The sequence below is a fragment of the Monopterus albus genome, unplaced genomic scaffold (assembly GCF_001952655.1).
Source record: "Monopterus albus unplaced genomic scaffold, M_albus_1.0 scaffold304.1, whole genome shotgun sequence".
NCBI lineage: Eukaryota > Metazoa > Chordata > Actinopteri > Synbranchiformes > Synbranchidae > Monopterus > Monopterus albus.
In genome coordinates, this window is record NW_018128184.1 from 169270 (window position 1) to 196520 (window position 27251).

General features: G+C 41.1%; 2 protein-coding genes and 1 long non-coding RNA gene across 5 annotated transcripts; 1 reads left to right on the forward strand and 2 right to left on the reverse strand.

The window, feature by feature from the left end:
• The first annotated feature begins 78 nt into the window (after nt 1–78).
• On the forward strand, nt 79–15344 carry LOC109973749 (uncharacterized). Of its 2 annotated transcripts, none has more exons than XR_002276861.1 (3): nt 79–273; nt 2562–2685; nt 15270–15344. It is a non-coding gene; the product is annotated as an uncharacterized LOC109973749 (long non-coding RNA). The 2 variants fall into 2 exon arrangements; XR_002276860.1 differs by having other exon boundaries at nt 79–197.
• On the reverse strand, nt 4974–10634 carry LOC109973747 (protein FAM222B-like). Its single transcript, XM_020623542.1, has 3 exons — nt 10402–10634; nt 8878–9009; nt 4974–8421 (listed from the first exon to the last, which is right to left on the reverse strand). The coding sequence occupies exons 2-3, from the start codon at nt 8897–8899 to the stop codon at nt 6440–6442; spliced, it is 2004 nt and encodes a 667-aa protein (XP_020479198.1). The 5' UTR covers nt 8900–9009; nt 10402–10634; the 3' UTR covers nt 4974–6439.
• LOC109973748 (flotillin-2) lies at nt 12802–26926 on the reverse strand. 2 transcript variants are annotated; one of them, XM_020623544.1, is made up of 11 exons: nt 26696–26926; nt 24688–24769; nt 23473–23563; nt 20473–20596; nt 19722–19840; nt 18269–18382; nt 18055–18174; nt 15883–16097; nt 15318–15501; nt 14172–14321; nt 12802–13387 (listed from the first exon to the last, which is right to left on the reverse strand). In XM_020623544.1, exons 1-11 carry the CDS (start codon nt 26742–26744, stop codon nt 13349–13351), a joined length of 1287 nt encoding a protein of 428 aa, XP_020479200.1. In that variant the 5' UTR covers nt 26745–26926; the 3' UTR covers nt 12802–13348. The 2 variants fall into 2 exon arrangements, with proteins under 2 accessions (XP_020479200.1, XP_020479201.1); XM_020623545.1 differs by lacking the exon at nt 24688–24769.
• Between the last annotated feature and the right edge of the window lie 325 nt (nt 26927–27251).

A 27251-nucleotide genomic window follows, 5' to 3' on the forward strand; every position in this document is an offset into this window, starting at 1 on the left:
TTTTTCAGGTTGCAAATAGTTGTTCATGTTTTTACGTTAGTATTCACACTTTACGTACGAGTAGCTAGGTTAGCTAAATGGAGGGATTAGTTTTCATAGAGGCCATGACGCTGCTCGAATTTATACCGCCGCTCCCTCTGTGTATCACGGGCTAGAAAAGTGTCGCCTAGCGAAGTCCAAGACAACTTTTAATAAGTGTATTTTAACGTTACTGAATAACTTATCCTTTGTTTCAGCTACTCAGCTGACAAATAAGAAGACAAATTTTGGGGGGTAACCACTGCTACCTGCATTTGATTAGCTAAATTAAAGTAGCTAGCTAGCAACATCTTCCAATTTTTTAAATTTTATTTCAGTATAATTTTACCTCTGGTGGTTTATTTCACTTTGTTTCTGTTTACCTAAGCTTAGTTTGATGTATTATGCCCACTTTTGTTTATTTGAACTGGGTTTCTGTTTTTAAGAAAACTTTGAAAAGTAGCTAGCTTGCAAGCTAAAATTACTTTTCTGTAGTTTCATGGATTTTGGAGGGATTTTCTTTATGGTGGCAGAGACAGGTTGCATGCTAGCTTTAGCTCGCGCTTTTCCAGCGGGCTAACTCAACGTCAATGTTAACTTGTTTCTTCATATCCATGGATGTGTCATACATTATTTAATAAGTTACTGACTTTTTTACAACGTGGGTCCATGTTTGCCACAGGACATTAACCTACACACTAATGTTCAGCATATGTAATTAACAAAATTGTCAACATTGTAGCTTGGTGGTGTGTAGGTGTGAGGATGGGCTAACGTCATTAAGTAGTTGTGAAATTTGATGTAGCATTAAACCTAACAGAGACATAACCCGTGTCTTAAAAACTGACATGCTGGCTCATACTTTAAATTATATCTGTCTTTATTTTGGTTCAGAAGCAGACAATGATGCATTATGCAGTATAGGGATGTGAACTTTACAGTTAGTCCTCCTCTCCACGAGGGGGTGCTGGAAGAACTCCGTTGTGACCTGAGCGCAAATCGTAAAAACATTATTTGCATCAACCGCACAAAGTCATTACACATTACTGGGTTAAATTAAACTACTATATATACGTTTATAGACCTAGTATATACTCTAACGTGTCTGTAAAGGGAAACTTGGTTTAGTAGATGTTTTTACTCTTTTTACTTACTATTGGACTAAAGTGTATCACGTGATCGGGAAGTAACAACAAGGTGGATTTTTCAAACTATAGTATATTATAAGACCATAACAAAACACCACTGGTGGTAGATAATCTAAGAAGTGTGTCGCTCGTGTTTTATATTTTATTTTGAGCCCAAAATATTGTAGCTTATGTTTAAAACCATCAGCGAGAGTGACTGTGCGGAGCATGACCCCCTGACCTCCGACAGTTTAACGGCATCGCTTCTCGGCCTTTTGGCTAAGATCAAGTGTAGTATCTGTTCTTATCAGTTTAATATCTGATACGTCCCCTACCCGGGGACCATATATTAAATTGATTTTTGGAACAGGGAGATGGAATAGGGGCTTGCTCCGTCCACTCCACGCATCGACCCGGTATTGCAGTATCTCCGGGACCGGTGCACCCCCTCCCTTATTTGTTAAATAACAATTATTAATGTTCCTTGTTTGGTTTTACTTCTGAAAGACAACAATCCGTAGTTGTTGTGTGGAGCCTAAGTTAGATGTTAACATGTGACAGTGAACCTGAGCCTTATCTCGACACCCAGGACGAAGCAGCACCGTGTTGAACTTTACATCCTGCTGACAAACAGCTCAGTGTGACATGTGTCATTCTGTATAATGGATACTTTCACTTTGGTACTTCAAGTACATATGCTAGTGCTTTTGTACTTAACATTTTGAATTCGGGACTTGTAACAGTATTTTAACACTACTTCTAACTTAAGGATCTGATTACTTATTCTAATTACTTTTTAACAGATGGTTACATATTAACAGTGAACCTGCCTTTTCTATTTGATCACAACAGCTGGATTCAGGCAGGTTTTGTATCCAAATGAAACTGAGCCGTGTTTCCCTTTCATTGCAACAGGAAGAATCATTTCCGGGGGTGTGTCCAGTCTGTTTAGTCCACACAGGGTAAGCAGCAGCAGGAGCAGCAAAACAGGCCTTTGCTTCACTATTTCCCTCTTTAAGCCTTGAAGTGCTGCCTACAGCATCGTAGCTTTTCAGTTTTCAGCCTGCTGAGTTTTGCCTTCACATTCAACAACAGACTGACAAACAACCTTGCGTTCGATGGGTATCATGACCCAGCTAGTGGCCAGTATGAAAGTAGCTTGTAGTCAGCTCCTATGAATAACAGCACAGCTGGTGGCTGCCAAATGCTCATGTTAGTCTCAGCTAATTTTATTTGATTATGATCTTTGGTGTTTTTTCACCATGGTCTCTTATCCTGGATTTGAGCCAGGGCATATACCGCCAAAGCGAGTTCAACAGTGTATGATTCTTTTGGGTTTGCAGTGTGTTGTCATATAATTGTCTACTTCAGTTTATAACAATGTAGTCACATCATGCATTTCTGTTCCCTGATTAGGGAGTTTTTTCAGACTTCCAGCTGGAGGAAATAAATTGGAAATGATGGATGTCAGATGTTTGTGTTTTATGGGAGACCATGGGAATCGTGCGATAAAGCCTTAGGACCCCTGACCAGACTCCTGGTAAGGAAACACACACCTCACTGTACTTTGTTTCTTACTGCTAAAATGTGGAAACTATCAATAAAAAAACATTTAAACCTTGCAGCAGACAATCAGATAAGACAAGCAATACGTTAAATTAAAAACAAAGGGATTGAGTAATTAATTGAATTCTTTAACTGACAAGTAAATATACACCATGATCATCTTTAAATGTACATAACAGACAGTCAGTCAATGGCCTTTTGTTTGCAAACTTTATTTTGGTTAGGGGGAATGTTTGTGCAAGACATTTATTCCTGAAGGTTAGGCAAAACTGGAATATCACATTTTTCACAAAGTAGAGAAAGTAAGCCCCCCTCCACCACCGTTCACAGGATGGACCTTTGATAATCAAAGACAATCATACTAACTGGAATAAAAATAAATCTAGAGTTAGTTGTTACATGCCTGTGCTCCAGTAAATATAGCCATCTGCGTCAACTAACATGAGCCACAATGTGTTTAACTTACAGTGTATATTGACATGTACTATGGGATTTCTTCATGGTAATACATTTTTGAAATACAACCACAAAATGTACATTTCTGTTGAGAACCACAACATCTGAACCTTTGTTGGACAAAAGAGACTGGCGTGTACTGTGCAGACAGGAACCCCTCACTCTAGATTTGTTTATGCTTTCTTCACATCTGTACTTTTACTTCATCGACCATCTCCTTTATGTCAGCAGGTTGTTGCTTATTACTGTTAGAACACAAGTTCCCAGTACAACCTTGCCAAGGCTTTTGGCTGGGGTGGTTACAGAGAGGGACACTTGGTCACTTTGGTCAGTGAGTCAGCAGCAAACAGTTCACACATCCCAACAGTATCTAGGAATTGTGGCGCACTTCAGGACTTCAGTCCATGACACAGTATCAGTAGTTACACTAAGTAGCTTGGTCCCCCATCATTAACTTCGTGCACCTGTCAGTATACCCAAGCTTAACATACACACATTCAAGCACCCATTCACACATTTCTCCATACTCAGCCCAGTGGAGGCACTTCATATGAAAGTGTAGAACCTGACTGTCGGGCTATAACGAGGCAGTTCAAAATTAACAGGACAGGACTGTGAAATTTAGTGTTCTCACTCAGTGACTGATTTTAAGTTAAGAAACCCAAACAGGCCAGGAAGGTGTCTGTCTTCTGGCCACAGTGGGTCGGACTCCTGAAAATCACTCGCTGGTCAGTCACTATGCATCTAACCTCCAAATGTGTCTAGTAGAAGACACAGCCATTACCAAATTTACCCGCGTTAGAGTGGTGGCAATTTTCACCCTGTGCCTATCCCATACATTGGAACTTATTTTCACTGATACAGCCCATGCATCATTACTATTCATACACACACACACACACACAAACCATACTAGTGTGTGTTAAGATTAAATTCTATAGCAGCTTCAAGGGGCAGGCACATCAAAAATGAGAGCCAGAAAAAAAAAACTGCCATCAAGTTGAAGACTAAAATCCAGAAAAGCTACAACTCGCACCTCCCGAGTTTTTCTCTGCAGATGAAGCATCACCTTGTCGTTCTTTCTCCCCGTTGACCTGTGCGGTGTTCAAAGAACGATTCAGAGAGGGGAAATGCTCGGTGTCGTGAAAGACATCAGATTAAAGCATGGATGCAAACACCTGATTTGCCTCTGAGTGCAGACAATCAGTTTACACTGTCTGCGTCACCTATGGCACCTAATGTGAAAACACCTATGGCTTCAGGATGCAGTGGTCCAAAAAATAAATTAAGAAACTATATCAGGATATTTATTACCTCTAACAAAGAAAACAGTCAAAATACTTTAAAATAACTGCTACAGCCCTGTTCTACATACTAATTCTGCTAAATACTATTCACTCTCAAAACCATCTTAAGTCCTTAATAGATAGGAAACATTTGAGACAGCACAATGGGCGATGTACCAACAGGTGTATGTAGCAATATCACCCATTCCCACTGCCTGTACATATTAACACTGCCCACTGATCTGACAGGACAGTTTCAACAGACTGCAAATGAACCAAAGCCCAGGGAAAAGAACAAATAACTTGGTCACAGTGAAGCCACACTTCAGCTGGAATCCTGGCAAAGAAAATCAGCTAAGAGGAGTTTTAGTAGAGGATAACTGCTGAGACATTTAAGGCTTTTTCCAGAAGGCTTGAGGATAGCAGAGCAAATCATGCCCAGAAAACATCAACCTGAAAAAAAGACTTGGGTCCAGAGCATTGTGAGACACATCTAGTAAAACCTAACCTGCATTATGTGTTTTTTTTTTTTTTTATAGGTAGCAAAAAATACAATACAGGATTCTGCCAGTGATCAGTAGCTGAACAGGCCCAGAAGCCACACATCAGTTCATTTGCATTGTGGCTCAGGAGGTAGCGCGGTCATCCCCCAACCAGAAGGTTGGTGGTTCGATTCCCGTTCTCCCCAGTCCACATGTCAAAGTGTCCTTGGGCGAGACACTGAACCCCAAGATGCTCCCAATGGCCAGAACAGTGCCATCATAGGTGTGTGTGTGAGTTGGCGCCACAGATGGCTGCCTCGGTTCGGTACCGGAGACAAATTCCTTGTGTGTGTGTGTGTGTGTAACATACTTGGCCAGTAAAGTGATTATCATTATCATCATTACAGTAGTAAAGTGGTGAGTCAGTGTGTTGGAGGGGAAATGAAACATTTTCCCAGCTTGCATTATTCAAAGTACTTGCATTCTTGCAAGTGATCAATTTGCTTTTCACGTACTGACATATATAAACCATTTTCATAATAATTTGATCCATTCAGTTTCATATTAGCTATAGACACACGGGGGCTAATGGAGTCTTTGCTCCTTTTGCCAAATGTTTAGCATAACATTTAAAAGTAATTTCTACAGTTCAAATAGGACTAACTAAAGACATACAAAACAAATAGGAATAAAATGACTTCTTCAAAAGCACGTTTTGAAATATTACACTCGAGAGGGCACTTTAGACTTTCTAAACATAAGAGCAATTTGAAAATTTACATGACTCTCAGAAATTAAGAATCCTGCTGCTTTTGCTAGTGCTGGCATTTCTTATTTTTGACAAAGGTTCTCCTCAACAGTGATATTTAGTGGTTTGTTGCACGCCGTATGATGCCAAAACTACTTGGACCAGTCACAGTGCACTTCAGAAGCCATGTTGTATTCTTGATAGAAGTGGCTCTTGAGCAAGTGTTCAACTCAACTATGGAAGGAAGCTCCTGATACAAAAGCCTTATCTTATTAATTGCATATACATGCAACTTATTTATCCTCTTTACAGGTTTGTGATCCATTTGAATAACAATTTGCACATGAAACCATTACACAAGGACATTCTAAATTTTACCTTTTGGCCAGTTTCTAAATTCTTCACAAATGCTGAAAAAGGGTGAGTTATTCCTTGTCAACCTAGGAAAAGCACTGACAATCATATGGCAGGCATATTCCTAGAACACTACAGATACATGAATGAAGAGCAGCACATCCATGCCAGTGATGAAAAGATGATTTCTAGTCAGTGGACAAAAATCTCAGAATCCCTTCATCTGCAATAAAGGTATGATGACATGGCTTAAGACCTGAGGAATACCACAACCTGGTGGGTCTACAAATCAAGCTCTGAAGCAGGGAAATGTAATTGATCACTTGCAAGATAAACCACAGAAGCTGAACGTAGCTGTTGAGAAAACCTCAAAAACACACAGAATGAGGAAAGGTGCACGCTTTACAGGTAGCCTGGGTGATGAGTGTGGATGCTGGGTTCCTGAACATGGCCCATAGCTGATCTGTGCATCTTCTCCATTACATCCATGTTCTGCTCCTGAAAGCTGGGAATCTGGAAGTCCCCTCCTAAGAAATCCACATTCTGCATCAACTTTGACTGGACAGTAGGAGCCTCTTTGTCTGGCCTGTACTTTGCCCCTGGGATACGGTCAGTGGAGGCAGTAGCCTGCCCTCCCTGGAGAGCCACTGGGAGATCCTGAGGGACGGATCCATTGTTACCTGTTGTGGCTGGGATGCTGCCCCACAGTGGCTGCATGCAGTGGCCATTAATGTAAGGCATAGATCCCACTGGGCAGTTAACAGGGGATGATGGGTGTGGTTTTTCTGCTGGGTGTTTTAGAGGAAAGGACTGTGCACTGTTGGGTGTCTTGTGGGAATAGTTGAGGTTCCGAGAGGGGAATGCACACTCAGCTGAGGGATCCATCCTTGGGTTCTTGCAGGGATGGGCCCCCTCAGGGTGCTGCTGCATGTGGGCCAATTGATGCTGGGCCCAGGAGCGCTGTTGCTGCTGCAGCTGCTGTAGTTGTAAATGTTGCTGCTGCTGCTGTAACTGTTGCTGTTTCTGCTGATGCAAATGGTGCTGAAGCTGCTGCTGCTGCAGTTGTACCTTCTCTGGATCCGTGTGAAAAGCAGGTATACTGTTTGTAGCAGCTATATTGGGCTGTGAATGGAGGGCCGCGCTGGGAGTCTGAGGTGGAGCTTTGTCTGGGGGTCCCACCATGAGGCAGCCGGGCACAGAACCCAAAGCCAGGTGGTGAGAGGACACCCTGGAACTGGCGCTGATCAGCAGATTTCGGCTAATGGGGCTGGGGTTTGCAATCTGGCCCTCACAGACTGAAGTAGTGCCCATGCTAGCCCGTGCCTGACACAGCTGGTTGATTTGGTGCACAATGCTGCTCAGGTCACCAGGCCGGTTCTGATTCAGACTGCCTGCCATGGACAGTGGGATGGTGGAGGTAGATACAGTTACATTTGGTGGGGCGTCTGCGTCAGGGAGCTTCCGGGATCCATATGCCCCCACTGGGGGCTGGTGGAGGCTGTTGGGCATCGTAAGAGGTCCTGCATCCACAGCCTGGGAAAGAGGCTGTGAGCCAACAAGCCCCTGGGTGTGCTGCAGGCTCGGAAGCTGAGCTCCATCAGGCATGTGGCGCAGATCCTGAGTCACTCCTGTTTGTTTAAGTAAAGCTTGCAGAGGAGCAGTCTGGTGCTTTAGTGTCTGCAGATGAGAAAGATGCTGCTGTGGTATGACTGGACAAGACTGGCTCTGCTGTTGCTGCAGAGCCTGGGTGTGAGGCAGACTCTGCTGCCTCTGTATGACTTGTGGATGAGATAATTTTTGCTGCTGTGAAGTCTGAACCTGGGACAAACTCTGCTGTCGCTGTCCCGGAGCCTGTGGATGAGCCATGTTCCTTTGCTGTGAAGCCTGTGGGTGAGGCATGGTTTGACGCTGCTGTAAGGTCATGGGATGAGTCATGCTTTGCTGCTGCTGTAGTGCCTGTGGGTGAACCATGCCCTGTTTCTGGGCAGCAAGTTGAGAGGGGCCCTGTAAGTGAGCTGTAGGCTGAGGAAGATTTAAAGTGCTTTGTGTGGTGTATGGCCCACTGTGAGGGTTCATGACGGCCTTATGAAGATGTCGGGTGCGGCTACCGTCCGACTCTTTGACCACACTTTTGGCAGGTGTACGGAGGACAGCCAGCAGGCCCCCACTGGCACTCACTTGAGAGGGGTAGGGACTGTGGCGCTGGCTGGACGAGGATGTGTCAAGCCCGTTGACTGTGCGTCGAATGTGCTTCCTCTGAGGTACTTTGACACTGTTGGGGAAGATCTGGATAGTTAGAGGGTTGTTGGCAACTTTCTTAGCATAGGCATCCAATTCTGCTGGGGTCGGACAGCTGGCAGATCTCATCTTCTGTATAGTTTCCCCTGCAATGTATAAAAAGTCAGACAACAGAAATGCCTGGAGAAACTGGGATTTGACATATGACACATGCCACATACTAAAATATACTGCAGTGCTACACCGCTACAGCAATGTAGGAATAAAACCAACTGCAGCATGAGTAGTTTGAACAGCTACAGCTCTTTAAGTTGTAATTACTGCAGCGAGCAGGACTTTTTATGCTTCCATTGATGTTTTGGGTCAAATGCAAATAGTACTTAAAAGCCGGCACAAGACTTACTTGTTTTAGCAAAAAAAATAAATACTGAAGTTTTCAGCTGTTTTACAAGTCAGGAACAAGTAAATATTGTGGATAAATGATATTGTGAACCTCAATCTGGGTATAAAATTTAAGACCAGCACACTTTGATCCCTACTGCTGACTACTGAGGAAATGAAATAGGAAATAAAACCACAATATGGTGGAGGAAAGCACTTACATTTCTGAAGTCCAGTGTTCATCTGCGTGAGAGAGGGAGAGAAGTCCGACGGTAGGGTCAGCTGATGCTGGCAGACAGGCCAGCATGTCACTATTCCACTAATGCAGCATGGGAAACCTTGTCCTCACCATACTGGGGAGAAACAGAGCAGGCGAAGTCAGCTGACAGACACTTACGTTGGTGTGAAATGACATTGCTATCACCTGCTTTCACATTCTCTACAGTCTGACCTTTTGTAAATGGCAGCTTGTATTAAACCGACATCACACAAAAGCTCACAAAGAGCTAAGATGAAGAATAAAAGCCAGTTTTTAACAAAACTATGATGGCAGGTGGCAAACCAACCAGCTGTCCTCTCCAAGGCAAAAATAGCACAAATGTCTCTGGTGAATGTGTTTTAGTACATCATATTATAAAAGGATTCACTCATCACGGATCCAAATGAATTTAACTCCACAAATATTCAGTTTCCTTTCATATATACAAGAAATAAAAGCTACAAATCATCTTATCTAGTTTCACTAGTTTTGTTTTTAAAATGCCTTAATTATCAAAATAGTTGCCAACTGTTCTTTCATGGCATTAATCGATTAATTTGCTAATCCCTTCAGCTCTAACACACGCATTGTCACCTTGGTCTGTAGAACAGAACAGACGAATCATCAGTCACCGTCGTCAGATTAGCATAAAAATGAAAATCATCGTTAGCTGCAGCTCTACTATTTGTTCCCCGTGGCTTCTACTGAAAGGATGTTGGGAATGAGTCTCTTTACTAATTATGCTTTCTTATGGTTTAGTCACGCATCCTTCTGCAGATTCATCATTATTTTTGCAGACAGCCAGTGATTCATCATTAGTTCACTTCCAGTGTTCAAATACTTATTTCTAAAGGATTGTGGATTATGCTTATTGTGAGATAAAGTCTTTGTGTAATCATATATTCAATAAGACTTGGTTTTCATGTGTGATCTATATTAAAACACGTCTGGCTACAAGACCATCGTTTGGACCTGTTCATCCTCTGTGTCCTACAGGAGGGTGCAGTGTTGTTGAAGTGAAACGGGTCCTCACGAACACTGACGGTATAATGTGACGTTTTCTACAAACACAGGCCACATTCACCCTTTAGAGCTGCAGCCAAATCACATGTTTAGTAGTCTTACAGCGGGATAGGTTATCTTTCTGATAGTCTATAGCTAAGTACCGTTAGCCATCTGTCTAGCAATTCAGCCGTAATCTGCTTTAATGAACCTGCTAGATAACGTTACTGCTGATCTAACAAAAGTAGTTGGATTATTGCAGCAGCCAAACACAAACTGGACTCGCCGCAGGGCCGCAATGCCCCCTTTAGTAGATTTCAGAAACGGTGAAATAACATCGTTCAATAGCTTAACTCGAGTCAGGCTCCACAATGAATAAGGAGCTGCTTTGTGCTTATTGTGACCAGGCCAGCTGCTAACCAAACTTCAGCTTTTCATTGACAAAAACACCGAAGCAACCCGAAGCAAAGACGTTGATACTCACGTCGCACGAATCTATGAGTAAGGAAACTTCATTTTGTGATGATATAACGCTGATTTTGGTTTTAAAAATGAAATGACCATCCCCAGTGAGTTGGATCTCCGTGCTGCTGTGTGGCTACGGCAGCAACATTTGTTGCGCATGCGTAAATGTAAAGGCCCCTGGTCGCATTTAGGCATCAAAGATAAGCGCCTGTCCAATAATTCCCACAGATGGGACGTTTTATTACTGAAGCCCACCAGCATAGGAAGTGGTGGGAGAGGCATTAACAATCAGCAGTACAGCCATGGATGAATACTTTATAACAACTTAATGGTACAAGTTCTTTTACCTTTTTGAACCAGGGATTAAGAATCGGAGCAAGTGAAAAACATAAAGGTCTCTCTAAATAAAATTACCAGAATAGGCAATGACAATAAATAAGTAAATTATGATAATATTTATTTATTAGAATGACAGATAAGAGTGAACTGATCACTCTGAGTACAGATGGATGGCATGCAGCAAGAGCATACAAAACTTACAGTGTACTTATCATAAATAACACAAATATGTTAGAATTTCACAAAAAACATTTAAGACAGAGATTAAAATTAAGTTTGTTCACTGGACACAAAAAATATTTGCTTGCCAAAAACAAATTAATATAGTCACAGTATTTCTCAAGTCACTGAGAGTCACTATCAGCAAACAGTGGTAACAGCATAAATCAAATGAGCTGCTGGCACAAAAAAAAAAACACACAATAAAAAAAAAATTAAACACATTACAATAATAATAACAGTCCTTTGTAAAGTCTGTTGAAATATGCTCATATTGGCTGTTTCCTCAGCCACTCAGTAAAATGTTTTATCTGCTTGAGATATTGATGTCACGCTATTTGGGATTTAGTGTGCAGCACTGAGAGGAGAGAAGCAGGTTCTGGCTATCCGAGTTTACTGTCATTTCTTTCTGGAAGTGGACAAAATACATTTCATAGGAGGGCTCAACATTTCATGACCAATAACAAACTGCACCTGCAAACTCCTCAACATTGTTTTCTAAAAACCTTTGTTAACAGAGCACCAGATCCTGTGTACCACTGCACTGAACATTAACATTTGATGCATTTAACCCCAAAACAACAGACCATTGTGACCATTATAACTGATTAAAGCAGATAAAACTTTTCGATAAGTCAAAGTACTCTGCGAAACATCTTTCGATATTTGATGTCACAGTTGTTTAAACAGATCAATGCACACAAGTACAAACAGTGAACAGAAAGTGTTTCTGTTAAATGTTAAAAGTTTGGTTTGTTGACACACCCTGCTGACATGGCTTAGCTTCTACAGATATATATAGTATGAAATTAAACATCAGTCATTAAATTATGCAGTATCACAAGTCCCTTCTGATACAGTGAAAATGAAGTTAGTCTAATCTATTTGGCATCACTTTTTAGCCTTTACATTTCAGAATCTATTCACACAATAAAAACTGTTCACACAACTCTACACTAACCATTTTTTACTCTACAATTTCTCTACTTTTTCTTTGTTTTTTACACCAGTTTTTCCATTTTAATCAAGGCCAAAATAAGTCATACAAAGATCAGAATCTGCTTCCCCTTTTTCTCTCAACACATAAATAATTAGGGAGATTTAGGGTGTTTTCACATTAGGCACAATTGTTTCATACCGTACCCAAGCATGATTGCAATCCCTCCCTCTCTCCTCCGCTTTCACATTAGTAACATCGTTCCGTGCACCCGCACACTTGCATATGTCCATAGTCCGATACAGTAGGTGGCAGTATGCACGTAGTTGGTTTGCAATCTGCCAAGAAGACATTTGTTTCTGTTCCATGCACATGTAAATACTGACAAATATTTCCATAAAACTCAGAGGTTTTGTGTGTAGTATCCAGCCGTCTTTGTATGTTTTTATTAGACCAAATTTCAAGCAAGCATTTTACTTCTTCGTTCCTTTCCAGCCATGTTATTTGACAGAGTCTAGTTATGATGTCACATAGCAGTCCACTTCCTTGTTTGAGTACAGTTGCATTCACATCTCCCGCGGACAATAACATATAAGTACGTATAATCATGCTTCAAGCGGACTGAGGCACGGTGTCCCAGTCTGGTTGTGTCCGCACTGATCAAAATGAACTGGACTTCGGGGTCAAGTGTACTCGGATCCCGCCCTGGGTCCCTAATGTGAAGCCACCCTTAAACTACTTTCAGAGGAACAACCCACCAAAAAATGTAAGAAAACTTTGCAGATGGGAAAGATTTAGGGCAGAGATTTATACAATGGCAGGGGCTTTTTTTTTTTTTTTAACTGTGAGCACCTTTGTTACGTTATAAAAATTCGTAAGACATAAAATAACCTGAATAACATTTGACAGTTAAAAAATACAACATGCACAGCACAAAGAAAGTTCTATAATTACCAATTAAATATTCAGATTATCTAGAGAATGCACATGTATAACAATAAAATGAGAGGTATATAAATCAACAAAAAGGCCTGTGACATACAGAGTGTAGAAAGTGAGCCCACAGGTAAATATATCAAAGAATAGGAGTCAACATCTGCTGTCGGCTCACAAGGTAATTAATATAAATGTAATCTGGTGAGAGTCAGCAGCTAGTCAACTGCCTCACCACTCTAACATCAGTCTGCCTCTTCAGTGACATTTCATACAAATGGGCCAATATTCAGTACACTATTCGAATACAAAAAAGAAAAAGAACACTAAATATTCCAGTGTTAAAACTAAATTTATCTGAATGAGCAGCAGTGCATGCAGATTTTCTGGTCCTGTATAAAGTAAGGCACCAGAGGTTTCCAAAATTCACTTGGTATACAGTATATACATATAAAACAACAAAAATCTTCAAGTGTATTAAAGGCAATCTATGAGAGTGCATACAACAGATACTGGATTCATGTGGTGTCTTCAGTATTCAGGCTTGAGTAGTGGTCATCTTCTGCAGCAACGGGATCTGTGGGAAAAAAGGACAGTTTATTCAACCTGGCACTGAAATGGAAACAAACCTTCAACAATTTTTCCACAAGTAAGCTGGAGCGTTTCATGATCTACATTTGCCATTCACTGTTTAAAGTTTTTCCTGAAAGCTACGCTGGCTGGTTGCTGCTATTTTTAGGCTCAGATTGGAGACAAAAGCTAAAATCCACCATCTAATGCACTAAATATATATTTTTAAAAAAGCTGTACAGCCTATTGTTGCTACATAGAGAGGACTGGAGTAAGTCAACTTTACCAGTGTTTGTTTACAATACATATCTGTCAGAAATGTGACTGAAATAAGCATGTTTTCATACACTGCTATGATACTGATGTGCAACAAAAGGAAGGAATGAGTCTTTATTTGGGTTTTCTTCCCTAAGTTAACTTTGCATGTAAGACTATCAAGGGCATATATGAAGGCAAATTTCACAGTTTTGATATGACATTACATTGCATTAAAAGGTCAGTTTAGTAGCCAAGTCTCTGAAAACAAATAACCCTGATAATGTGGGCTTGAAGACTACAGATGTTTAAGAGAAAATCTGTTACCAAATGTAGGTGTGGAGTTTTAAAAGTCATTGGTGTGTCTACTTAGGAGCACAATACCTTAACCTCTTACACTGATTTTGACCAAATTTATAAAAGTGCAATACCACATTAATACAGCAGTCTTTAATTATGTGCTGGGTGTCAGTTTTATAGTAATACTGCTACATACATTTACATAGTTCCAAATCAGTGTTTTAACCCATTCTTACCTTTGACAAATCCACTCCAGTGAGAGCCTTGACAGACACAGGAAGCTCTGCCAGAAGGCGGTTCACCTCGCCTGTCACACGGCTGCCCTCCCCGCTCAGGATGACAATCTCATTGGTCTTGGCTAATGGTGCTGCTACTTTGGAAGCAATCTGTAAAGATGTGGTTCAAGGTGTTTACTGTCAGCACAAAATAATCAAATTGAAGTCATCACTGATCATGTGATATGTATGACTCACTGGGATGAAGCAATTGTGGTGATCTCACTGTAAGACTGAGGGCTGTCATTTTCCATCACCTTAGCCACAGTTTCACATTTAGTTGTGAGAAATTGATGTTCTTCTAACCACCTTGTCTTCAGTTTAAAGGTTCTTCTAACCACCTTGTCTTCAGTTTTGAATTTAGGTTTGACAGTTGGATACTGCTATTAAAAGGAAGCATTATGTGTAAAACACAGCCAAGCTAGCTTCTAGTGGTTCAGTGGGTAGAACAGTCATCTCCCAACCGGAAGGTTGAAGGTTCGAATCTCGGGGCCTGCAGTCCACATGTTGAAGCGTCCTTGGGCAAGACACTGAACCCCCAAGTTGCCCGTGATGGCGCCGTGTATGCACGCAGCGGTCCAGGGCCCTTGGCTCCAAGCAAAGTTTCTTTGTATGTGTTACATTGAAAATAAAGCTTCCTCTTCTTCTAGTTTCTTAAATGGTATGGGCAGTCAATATTAGGTGAGAGAAATGGTATTTCAATTTTTCTGTGTGTCCTGCACATATAGTGAATTGACAATAAAAAATCTTTGATCTTGATCTTAAAGAGAAACAAGCATACCATAGCTTTAAAGTGATGGCAGGCAGGTTTATTACAAGTAGAGAGTGCCAGGCTTGTAGTCTCCCCCACTAAGCTAATAGTCTTCATGTTTGACAAACAATTATGAGTGTTGAGTGTAGTAACTGATGAATATTTTTTCAACTGATGTATTCACTTCACAAAAAATGTTCCTAGAAAGAGAATCATGCACTAATCTATCACTGGCTGCTTCTTGTAAACAGCTGTGCATGAACAAACTAGTGAATGATAAATAAAAGTTTTCTTGTGCCAAACTGCAGGTGTTTAACAAAGGTAGACAGAAGCTTTGAAGAACCTCTATGTTTTACCTTTGGCAGCGCTTCGAGGACCAGCGCAGTCTTCGCTGCATCGCCATACTGCTGGTAAGCCTCTGCCTTCAGTCTCATCTTCTCAGCCTCCGCTTTGCCCACCGCTTCGATGGAACAAGCCTCTGCCTCACCAATCTTCCTGATCTTCTCTGCCTCAGCCTGGGCTATCAGCACTGCCTTCATCCTGGTGTAAAGGAAAATGTGAGTTAAAATAGGTGGTATCTGACATGTAAATCATGTTTCACTACAATCTAAGAAATTTTCTGATGGCATTACTTAATGCAACAAGTATTTAGTAGCCAAAACAGGAAAATGTGGCATGGTGAGTACTCTGCTGACACAAGTTGGAAAAACTTGTCTCAGGCCTGAATGACAGACCTCCTCCACTCCAGTTAGCTTTCTAAGCATTGCTATGAATCAACTACAGGGCTCCGGGACACAAGAGTACAAGAGGAGTGTGGCGTGTGGAATGTTGGCGACGCTTGTGTTAGTTTGCTCAGTGACTACGCAATTTCTACTAACTAGTGATTGTGGCTGAAAAAGCTCCTGACAGGTTCTCACTCACTTCTGCCCCTCAGCCAGCTGCTCTATCTTGTAGGCCTCAGCTTCAGCGGGCCTCTTGACTGTGGCAATGAGCTCCTTGTCTGTCCGGGCAATCTCCTTCTCTTCAATGGTGATCTCTTTCTTCCTCTGCACCACCTGGATCTCAATCTCTTCCAGGCGGATTTTTTGCTGTTCCTTGGCTGCCTGCAGCTCATACGCCAGCTGGGCTTCTGCTTTCTGAAAACATCAGCACATGGAGTGATGTTTCTAAAGCACACACACACCTGAGGTAATACACATTTTGTTTGAAACATGGTTGAAATACAGTTGGTTCTTTTTGTTTGCCCTTAAAGCTCCACTCCAGAAACATTTTAATATTTATATTTGCGTATAAAATACTCTTCTCTAAACAGTGTATAGTCTTTCCTCAAAAATGTTCAGTGAACCTCTGTAATAGGCCTCAACATCTGTTCCTCATTGTTCATTCCAGGGTCTATGAATATGTGCTCTCAGCATCCCCACAAAAACCGGCGAACTCACTGTATTGGGATGAGATGCGGGAGTGAAAACTTAAGAGATGTAGCAGTTTATGTTTGAGCCTCATTCACCCATTATATAGTAACACTCTACTCTACTCTATTTATTTTCTCAGTTGGTCCAACAGATAATCAATCAGCAAGCTGTTTGCACGCAGTTCGACTACTAATACTGTAGCTCTAATGAGCCAAACGCAGTGTTTTAATTTGCTGTTGATACTCCAGCATGTCTACTACTGTCCCATAAAGTTTGATAGTATATTAGTATCTTTATATTTTCTTACATGATCCAAAACTGTGTTAGCAGCAGCCAAACATAACTGTTAATATTACATTCCAACAATGGTACACGTCTCCGTTAGCATGAGGTTAACTGTTAGCTTTAGCAGTGAGCCAAACGTCATTTTACACTAGTTGTTAAACACTGTTAACTAGTTGCAAGCCTCATACCATCTCATAACATTTGACAGCATATCATTCATTATCTCTTCATTTTTTAAGTTGATCTAAAAGTTAATCTAGTAATGTTAATGCTATGTTAACAGAATCCTGGGAGTTTGTGTTGATAGCAGCTAGCTAACTGCAGCACTCAGGCTGCTACCAGAAGCCAAAACGGTAGCTAACGAACTCTTTTAAAATCTATATAAAACTTCTAAAAAGTTTATACGCTCTCTCTTTATTGAGTCAGCTTCAGTGTTATTATTATTATTATTATCCTTATGGTTTCAGAATGGCTTTAGACCTTGTATGTAGTGATGTTTAAAGATGTATATGCTGGTTATTACATAAACTACAATACAATTAGTTTAAACATAGTTAATTCCTCAAAAGAAAATCAATGATGATTGATAATTAACATTAAATTACTGACATTTTCAGACAGTTGCATCAGAAAACACTTTAAAAAATAGTCAGCTAATTACTCATTACATCATATACACTGTAATTTGAGTATCCTATTTTGGAAAATAACTTGTCAGTTAAACACTGTGCAATGCAAACATGGTCATAAGTGGCCAGTGTCACAGCTTTTATGGGTTACTTCAAACAAAACTTTACACTTCCTCAAAGAGCGAGAGTATACTGGTTCCTAAAACCTCTCAGTAGAGTAGCATCTGAGGGTCTAAGGAAGGAGCTGCCTATAACTGCAGGTTATTCTGGAGGGTTTGGGGTCTTGTCCTGAATTAATAACGTGAGAGGGAGGAATGCAGGGAACTCTGTTTGCAGGTTAATGGTAGTCAATTACTGAGTGAGTATCTCCACCAGAAAACCTCAAGCAGTGTTTGAACCTTTAATATGTTTCAAATATTCCACCTTATTATGAGAAGTTGAGCTGTGTTCCTATGTCCAGGGGTTAGCATATCGTGGCCTTCAGACAAGGGCAAATTATACTTTGCCTGCCCTTGTGCCCATTAGTCTAGTGATGCAATTTTCGCCATACTTCCCAGTCTGCAAGGGTCTGTGAGGATGGTAGGCCAACAATTGTGACTGCGCTAACTGTCAACTCAACAAAAAGCCCTAACTGCGCATGTATCACAATGCTGATGTTTGAAAAACCATCCGCAGTCCCTCAAATCAAAGTATGAAAAAGGTACACACGAGGGCATGTTCAAAGTCTGATTAGTCCTTTACTGATCACCCTGAACTCTGGTGCCCACCTTAGTGTTAACTTCCTGGTTGAAAGAAGCCTTCTGCAGCTCTAATTCTCGTTTTGAGTCAGCCATCTTGGTGTCAGCCTGGAATTTGACGTCCATCATCTCCTTCTTACAATCTGCTTCCTAGGAGATGATAAAGACGTGCAGCAGTGATCAGCTGGTTGTTGTGCAAAATGGAATCCACTTCTTAGAATCTCCCACCTGCTAGCATCCTTACCCGTATCCCAGCATCCCTCTCTGCCTCAGCCACGCCAATGTCAGCATCCCTTTGGACAGCAGCAGTCTGGGTCTTCCCAAGGGAGCTCAGGTAATCTAGTTTATCGTAGACATCCTGTAAACACAAGAACAAACAGGTCAACCTATGAGCTACAGAGCTCAAGCTCCCTGTAAACATGGAAGCACAGAAAACTGAAGTACGACCTGCAAGAGTTTTTAAATGGAAGAACACAGCAATCTTTTCCAACATGGAGGAGATGAGTGTCTAACACAATACATTTGTTCAATTTGTCAAAATCCAATTTTAGCAGCAGCAGCCTGAGTTGCTATCTCTTATCATTTTCCTTTGGTATTATGGGTCCAGTAATCTTATTTTTTTAATGGCTTTGCTTCTGTTAGTTTAGCTTTAATGTTGACTTAGGTTTAGGGGCAGTGCTGTGAAAACCCAGAGCATTTCTGGGGGTCCTAACACCTGAACTGGAGAGTTCACAACTCCACAGGGGGAGTCTCCTGCCAGCCAGTCATTAGAGATGACTTTTCTAATAAGCAGCAGCCTCCAGAGCAAATACAACATGTTCAAAAAATTGTGTTTAAATTATGGTAATGTTCAAATACAAAACTACATAGATTACAAACAAGACAGGGTGACTAATGTTTCTAGGACTTCTACAGTAGTGCTTATGTGTATTTCCCATATGTCAAGCTCTTAATGGCAGTTCATGTGTCATGCACAAATGGATACGATCATAATGATGCACTTCTGTGGGCGCATTAGACTCATCTATTACAAAACAAACAGAAACCAATGGGATCATTTTTCAGAAGAGACAACTGGAGCACACTAATTGACTTGCTGCCTGTAATGGTGCAAACAAATTAGACTGCTGTGTTTTTTGAGTCAAACAGAACAAAGGCATAAAACAAACCCATATATAGTTAATCGCCAACAGACTGTGCAGTTGCTATTGGACAACAGAGGACTGCCAGAGCCCATGTCCAGAAATCACATATCTTGACACCAATACATATGCAAAGACACATGCAAAGTCATTAATTGTTTAAAAAGTAAGCCATAAGATGGTCTTATTTGGCTAACATCATCATTTATTTAAAGCATGACTGTGTTCAGGGTGTGAGTCCAATATGCCTCTATACGTAGCAGTGTATTCACAATGTCACCACATCTAGCAGAAGGTGAAATCTTTTCAATACCCCAAAATGTGAGTGAGGCAGCAGAACCACGGTTTGCCTGTACAGTGTTGGGCCACACCATATTTTATTTTAATATGCCGTTTTTTCTTTGTATTGGAGATTATGTCATGACAGAACCACTGAACTGCAATATTTTGACCTTTGTTTGCTCTGTAGTTACATTAACATTGTCATTATCATTGCTCTTACTGACAGACAACCAGCCATTGTTTCAGTAGCTTCTCCCAGCACCTTAAACCCACCTTAATGGTAAAGCTGAGAATCTCGATGCCCATCCTGCCCACATCAGGAGCCGCTACCTCCCTCACCAGCTTAGCAAACTGGTCCCTGTCCTGATAGATTTGCTCTACAGTTAAAGTACCTGCAAAAGAGAGGCAAAATGTCACTCTTCACTCACTAACTAGATTTCAGCTTGAATGTTTACACTTTTTATTTTGAGCAGAATTTCTTGGGTTTACATAAAATGAGTACAGCAGAATTTTCTTGACTTACAGATACATCTGTAATGTTTTATATAAATTGGCATAAATATCACACAGTTTTCTTGTGGTTAACAATATGTGTGGCAGATGTTTTTAAATTAATTTATTCAAAAGGGCAACTAATGTGATAAACAGTTAACTGTTTAAGTCATTTTTGACAATCCTCTTCATTGCAAAGATTTGCTTCATTTCTGTTTTTAGGTTTGGAAGTGTTGAACAAAACAAGAAATTCAAAATGTTTCCCTGGATTTAATATAATCAGCAAATGCAGCTGCAGTCTAAATTGATTATTATAAATTATTTACATTGGTTTTTAAGAAAACAGTCAGAAGCAGCTTTATTTTGTCATTGTAACATTGTGACACATACAATGACATTTTGTTTGGAGCCGAGGGTCCCGGGCCACTGCGTGCATACGTGCCGCCATCACGGGCAACTTGGGGGTTCAGTGTCTTGCCCAAGGACACTTCGACATGTGGAGGCAGGCACCGTCCTAATTTGAAAAACATACCTAGAATGGAGCGCAGATGTCCCTCCAAAGTCTGCAGAACCACAGCTTTGATTTCCATCACTGATTTACCCAGAAACTGCTCACAAGCTACTGCCAGTAAATCTTGCTCGGTCATGACTTTCACCTGAAGAAGACAGTGACGTCAGCTCATGTGCATCAAACTCTCCATGTCCAGCTGCAGAGTTTGTGATGTGGCCTGTTCTCAAAATACCACCATAGCAGTGCATTTAAGCAACAAAGAAAAAAATTGATCGCTTTAGTGGTGATATGGTGAACTTTGATTTGATGATGCAACTTACAATCTGAAGGCATGTAGAGATCTGATGATGCAACTTACAATCTGAAGGCAAAGAAAATCTCAGAAATGTTAAGTAAACAGGTGTTGATTATGGAGAGGGTCTGCTTTCAGAAATATCATCTATTTCTGTTATTTACTCCCATCTTTCAATGGAGAAGTAAACCTACCAGCAGCATTAGCCATTTTTGTCAAGTCTCTTTTATGCATGCACCACTGGAACCAAATGAGATAAATGATAAGGGCTGAATATTGCTCATTTCTAACTTCTTAGCTTTTTCTTGTTTGGAATGGTGACAGACAGGTTGATAGATGATTCAGACTATTATATCCACAGATGGCTGTTTTCTGTGGTGAGAGTAGGGAGCAGGTTGAGATGAGCCTGTAGGGGTTGAGATATTTGCTGGAGAGAAGAGGAATGGAAGTCGGTAGGAGCAAAATGAAGTATGTGCTCGTGAATAAGAGGGAGTGTGGCGGAATGATGCGACTGTAAGGAGCAGAGGTCGTGACAGTAAGTTGAAATAGTACAATTTTTGCTGGGAGTGGTGAAGATGGACAGGAAGAGATGGACAGACAGGTGGTGTAGAGACAAAGTGAGAAGGGTAAGACTGAAATGGTTTGGGAATGTGGAGAGGAGGGGTGTGGGATATACAGTCATGTGAAAAAATTAGGACACCCTTTGAAAGCATGTGTATTTTGTAACATGTTTTAATATATGGTTATTTAATCTCAATTTTAACAATACAGAGAGATTAAAGTAATACAACTAAACAAGTAAAACTGAAGAAAAGTCTTTTCAAGATCTTCTGTAAATGTAATTCTACAAAAATGCCTATTCCAACTGAGGAAAAAGTTAGCACACCCTCACATGTATGCCCTCTTAAAATGGCTCAAATCACACACAGGTATATCACACCAGGTGCACATAATTAGTAGATCGTTACTCAGCATTTTGAATGAGGCTTGCCCCATCTAAACCTCAAACATTTAGTTTGGTGTGCTCCTGACTGTTGAAGTGAGAGTGAGCACCATGGTGAGAGCAAAAGAGCTGTCAGAGGCCTTCAGAAAAAACATTGTAGCAGCCTATGAGTCTGGTAAAGGATTTAAAAAGATCTCAAAAGATTTTGAAATCAGCCATTCCACTGTCCGGAAGATAGTCTACAAGTGGAGGGCTTTCAAAACAACTGCCAACATGCCCAGGTCTGGTCGCCCCAGCAAGTTCACACCAAGAGCAGACCGCAAGATGCTAAAAGAGGTCTCCAAAAACCCTAAAATGTCATCTCGAGACCTACAGCAGGCTCTGGCTACTGTTGATGTAGAAGTGCATGCCTCTACAATCAGAAAGAGACTGCACAAGTTTAACTTGCATGGGAGGCGTGCAAGGAGGAAACCTTTGCTCTCTAAGAGAAACATCAAGGCCAGACTGACATTTGCCAGAGAGAATGTTGACAAAGACCAGGACTTCTGGAATAATGTTCGTTGGACAGATGAGTCCAAAATTGAATTATTTGGACACCAGAGCAGAGGACATGTTTGGCATAAACCAAACACAGCATTCCAGGAAAAGAACCTCATACCAACTGTGAAGCATGGAGGTGGAAGTGTCATGGTTTGGGGCTGCTTTGCTGCAGCAGGACCTGGTCAGCTCACCATCATAGAATCCACCATGAATTCTACTGTGTATCAGAAGGTGCTTGAAGAACATGTGAGACCATCGGTTAGAAAATTAAAGCTGAAGCGGAACTGGACCATGCAACATGACAATGACCCAAAACATACTAGTAAATCAACCAAAGACTGGCTGAAAAAGAAGAAATGGAGAGTCCTGGAATGGCAGAGTCAAAGTCCAGACCTGAATCCCATTGAGATGCTGTGGGGTGACTTGAAAAGGGCTGTACATGCAAGAAACCCCTCAAACATCTCACAGCTGAAACAATTCTGCATTGAGGAGTGGGATAAAATTCCCTCAGACCGATGTCAGAGACTATTAGATGGCTACAAGAACCGTCTCACTGCAGTTATTTCAGCCAAAGGAGGTAACACTAGCTATTAGGGGCTAGGGTGTGCTAACTTTTTCCTCAGTTGGAATAGGCATTTTTGTAGAATTACATTTACAGAAGATCTTGAAAAGACTTTTCTTCAGTTTTACTTGTTTAGTTGTATTACTTTAATCTCTCTGTATTGTTAAAATTGAGATTAAATAACCATATATTTAAACATGTTACAAAATACACATGCTTTCAAAGGGTGTCCTAATTTTTTCACATGACTGTAACTGGTGAAGAATACAGAGGACAGAGCTGCCAGGCAGAAGGAGGAGAGGGAGGAGGTTTATGGATGTAGTGAGAGAAGTGGTTGGTGTGACAGGAAATGATGATCAGCTCGTAACCCTTAATGGGAGTGGCAGAATAAAGAAAACGATACTAGATTTGGTACTAAGCTCACAGATGCCTCACTTAACAAACAAACATCAGTTTATAAAAGCACTTTTTTCATTTACCAAAAGAAGCCAAATGTTTAAAGTTTGGGCACAAGTAGCCTAAATAAAGAAGCCTAAACTGATCAGGAACTATCTGATCAAAAACAAGACAAACAATCTGAGGTGACATCCGTCTCCAGCTTTTGGACTGTTGATATTCTATGTTAGGGACACATCGGTGTAAGTAATTAAAAAACTCTGATACAGAGACAGCACTGGATCATACCTGAGCCACCCCAGTGACAGTGATGGCGACCCCCTCTGCTGTCTCCACATCCTCACATCGCGGCTGCAGGGTCATGATCTCCAGGGTCATCCTGCAACGAGGAACACAAGACTGTGGAATAATGGAATTAAATCTGCATGTTCCACACAGACAAGTGACAAAGCATGTGCGTTGTACTTCTGTAGAGATCCTGTACTGTTTTACTTATTAAACTGTAATATAAAAAGTAGTAACTGTAATATAATAAGATGATCAGTGTGATCGTTATCATTGTTTACCTCTGGCCTATAGAGCACTAAAGTAACTACATCAACAGAGGAGATTGGTCCCTGAAGAGTTTTTTTTCCGTTCACGGTGAACCACACAATGCAAGTCTAACAGTATATGAATACCCAACAGTTAGCAGATAATACATATTCTTTATTTTATGTTATGCTGTAAAACAAGAAACCGTCTGAGAGAGTTGATTGCACCAGTGTTAGGCTGGATCCCGGCAAGGATGGAAGTTAACTGATCCCTGAAAAAGGCCTGTTTTATATGACATTTACATACATTTGTAGTTTTTTGGTGACTTTTTTGTTTGTTTTACCACTGGCAGTTTGCTACTTAGCTTTGTACCATATAAGATAACTCACTGAACTTTAACCATTTAAATGTCCAAATCAAAACCAGGGCAATGGACATGTTCTTGAATGTTTGACCAGTAATTTGGGTAATGGACTATTTCACAGTCTCCACTGTGACTTCTTACACAGTGCTGTGGAATATAAAAGTGCCATGATAAAATGTTTGATGTCCTAGAAGAGGAACTAACTTGAGAACTGCATGTGTCTTGTGACAGTGCACATAGTATAAGAGCCGTGCACATTCAGCAGTGGAGCACATGACACGGCTTAGAAGAGTGGGAATGTAATGTGACAATGAAAAGGATGTTTGAACCAGTTGTACGCTGTGTGTAACATGAAACAGAGCAGCTTACTGGCTGCCAGCAATTAATGGGACAGACTTCCCTGTGGAAATTTAAGTCAGCAAAGCTCATTTCAGCAGTGGGCTGTTTAAAAACCTTGGTCATTTTATTTAAATGAGTTGGAAAAGCAGGCTTTTATAACATAATCCTCTGTGATGAGCAGCACAGGCTGGCACAAAGGCTGTTACAGGAGCAAATAAAAAGCCATTTCGAGATAACATGCTGCACTGCTTTTACTACGTTGTCACCTTTGAGTGTCTGAGATGAGCCACCAGGCCCAGGCCCAGCCTCCCACAACATAAGTCTTCGCATCAGAGCCACAACAAGCACCTGAGGAAAGAGGAAAGATTCCATCAAAACACGACTTCCTCTTCAATAATCAGCCACTAAAACCTTTGAATCAAGGAACATGTTGATATTGAAAATGTAGAAAAGTCACAACAAGGCCTAGCCCAGCTTCGAACTCCTACTTTATAGGAGACGGTGTGGGGGGGGGGGGGGCGCACACATGTTGTCCGGGGGCAGGCCTCTGGTTTATTCAATATTTAACTTTGTTCTCAAGAGCAGCACTAAACTAAACCTGTTATCTGTTAGCTAAGGCATTTTCTTGTGTTTGCTTTGCACGATAGATATACCTGAAATTACTTTTCAGCAAGTCAGTGTTCGGGCGGGGTCCACCCTGGACAGATCACAAGTCTGTCATTGGGCTGACATGTAGACAAACAGCCACACACACTCACACTCACTCCTACGAGCATCTTAGAGTCACCAACCAACCTAAGCTGCATGTCTTTGGACTGTGGGAGGAAGCCAGAGTACCTGGAGAGAACCCACGCAGGCACAGGGAGAACATGCAGATTCCACACAGAAAGACCCCGGGTCTAACCACTGCACTGCTGTTTGAAAAGCATAAACTAACAACTGATTGAGCAAAATTCATGCTAACTTATTTATGACATTTGCTACGACACTTTACACAGTAAAGGTAAAATAAAAAGTATGCACTATTTGTGACAGTAAACCATACTGTTCTCACAAAATTTGCATATTAATATTGGGGCAGTAATACAGTGGCAGTCCAGTTGCCTTGTATCTGTTCTGCTGTTGTGGGGTGGCACCTGCCCTGGAGAGGGAGCGGCATAACACTTAAGAATTGGCAAGTGCCATTACAGAATCAGTATATGCCACTAGGGGAATGTGGTAACATCATGCCAAATGCCACTTTCTGATCTTGGCGCTATCTTCCCATTTATATCATGGAGGACCTGTACACCTCACGGGTCAAAAGGAAGGTGGAGAGGATCACTGCAGACCCCTCACACCCTGGACACAATCTGTTTGAACACCTCCCCTCTGGACAGCACTACAGGTCACTGTGCACTAAGACAACCTGGCACAGGGACAGTTTCTTCCCCCAGGCTGTCAGTCTGATGAACACTTAACCAGTGACTGTATGACTGAACACAGCAGTTACCACAGTGCAATAAACTGTAAATATACATTGTATACATTAGTCTGAATGCCCTTCTGCCATGATACTTATATTTATAAATCCAGTCTTTATACCCCTCACATTTCCTACTTGAATGCAGTTTCTTATTTTATGCCCTTTATCTGCTAATTTTGCATTGTTTGCCCTGTTTGTTCCTTGTTAATACTGCTTATTTTGTTATATTACACAGCCTTATGCTGGTTTACTGTTTACTTGTATGGGGATATGTACATACACATTGAGAGATGAGGTGAGATGTACCAGAGTCAAATTCCTCGTGTGTCCAACACACCTGGCCAATAAATCAGATTCTGATATCAGTGAGGCTAGGCTAGGCTAACAGAGACACTTCCCGTTATATTTAATCACATTGACCTTTTTAATTGGAGTGGCCTGTGCTCACTGACGATGCACAGAGCACATTAAACGAGACTGTATCGGTACCATTACATCTTATTTTTCAAAACCGAAGCTTTTCATTCACATGACCCAACTTTACGTTAACGCCACATTACAGTCTTACTAACGATGTTATTATTACTGCTAGCTGAGCTACGATAACCCGTTATTAACGTTAATAACACCGTTTTACACAGTAGCTATGTTATAATTTCAGCAGATATTTACTAATAGTTTTACGACAGACAACAGCGAGTTAAACGTGGCTTTCTTTCCAAGTTGGCACCTGTTATCAGCTATCTTATCATTTAAACGTTAGCTGCGGTTTCAGCGCGACGTAGCACCGTGAAAAGAGGCACACCTACCGGAGACCACCAGAGCTTCATTTGGCCCCACTGTCAAACAGTTTCCCATGTTGACTCAAGGCAGCAAAAGGAAACAAACTACCGAGCAGTGGTATACAGACGGTGTCAGTTGTTTATTCCGAGTCTCAACGGTTTAAATGTGATTTCACGTCCCGAACGACGACAGCAGCAACAACAACAGCCCCCGCTCCACCTAACGACGCCGGACTGACGTAACGTGTCAACGTGGGGGCTACGGAGGAGGGGCCGCTAAAATAAATACAATAAATAACGTACAAATTACAGTAACGCCCAGCAGAAACATAAGTGGCGGCAGTATCTCGCAATTACGTTTTACTATTCCATAATTATGTGAACCGTACTCGTAAATTACGTCAGTGTTTCTCGTAATTATGAAAAGAGATCTGGTAACAGCTTAGCCCACACTTATGTTTTTAAATATTTCTTAAGTATTCATATAATTCAGTGCATTAAATTGTGCGTAACAAAATGATTTGTTAATAGTTAATTCGGCGTTGTTCATTTTATAAAATAAACAGATATATTGGATAAAATC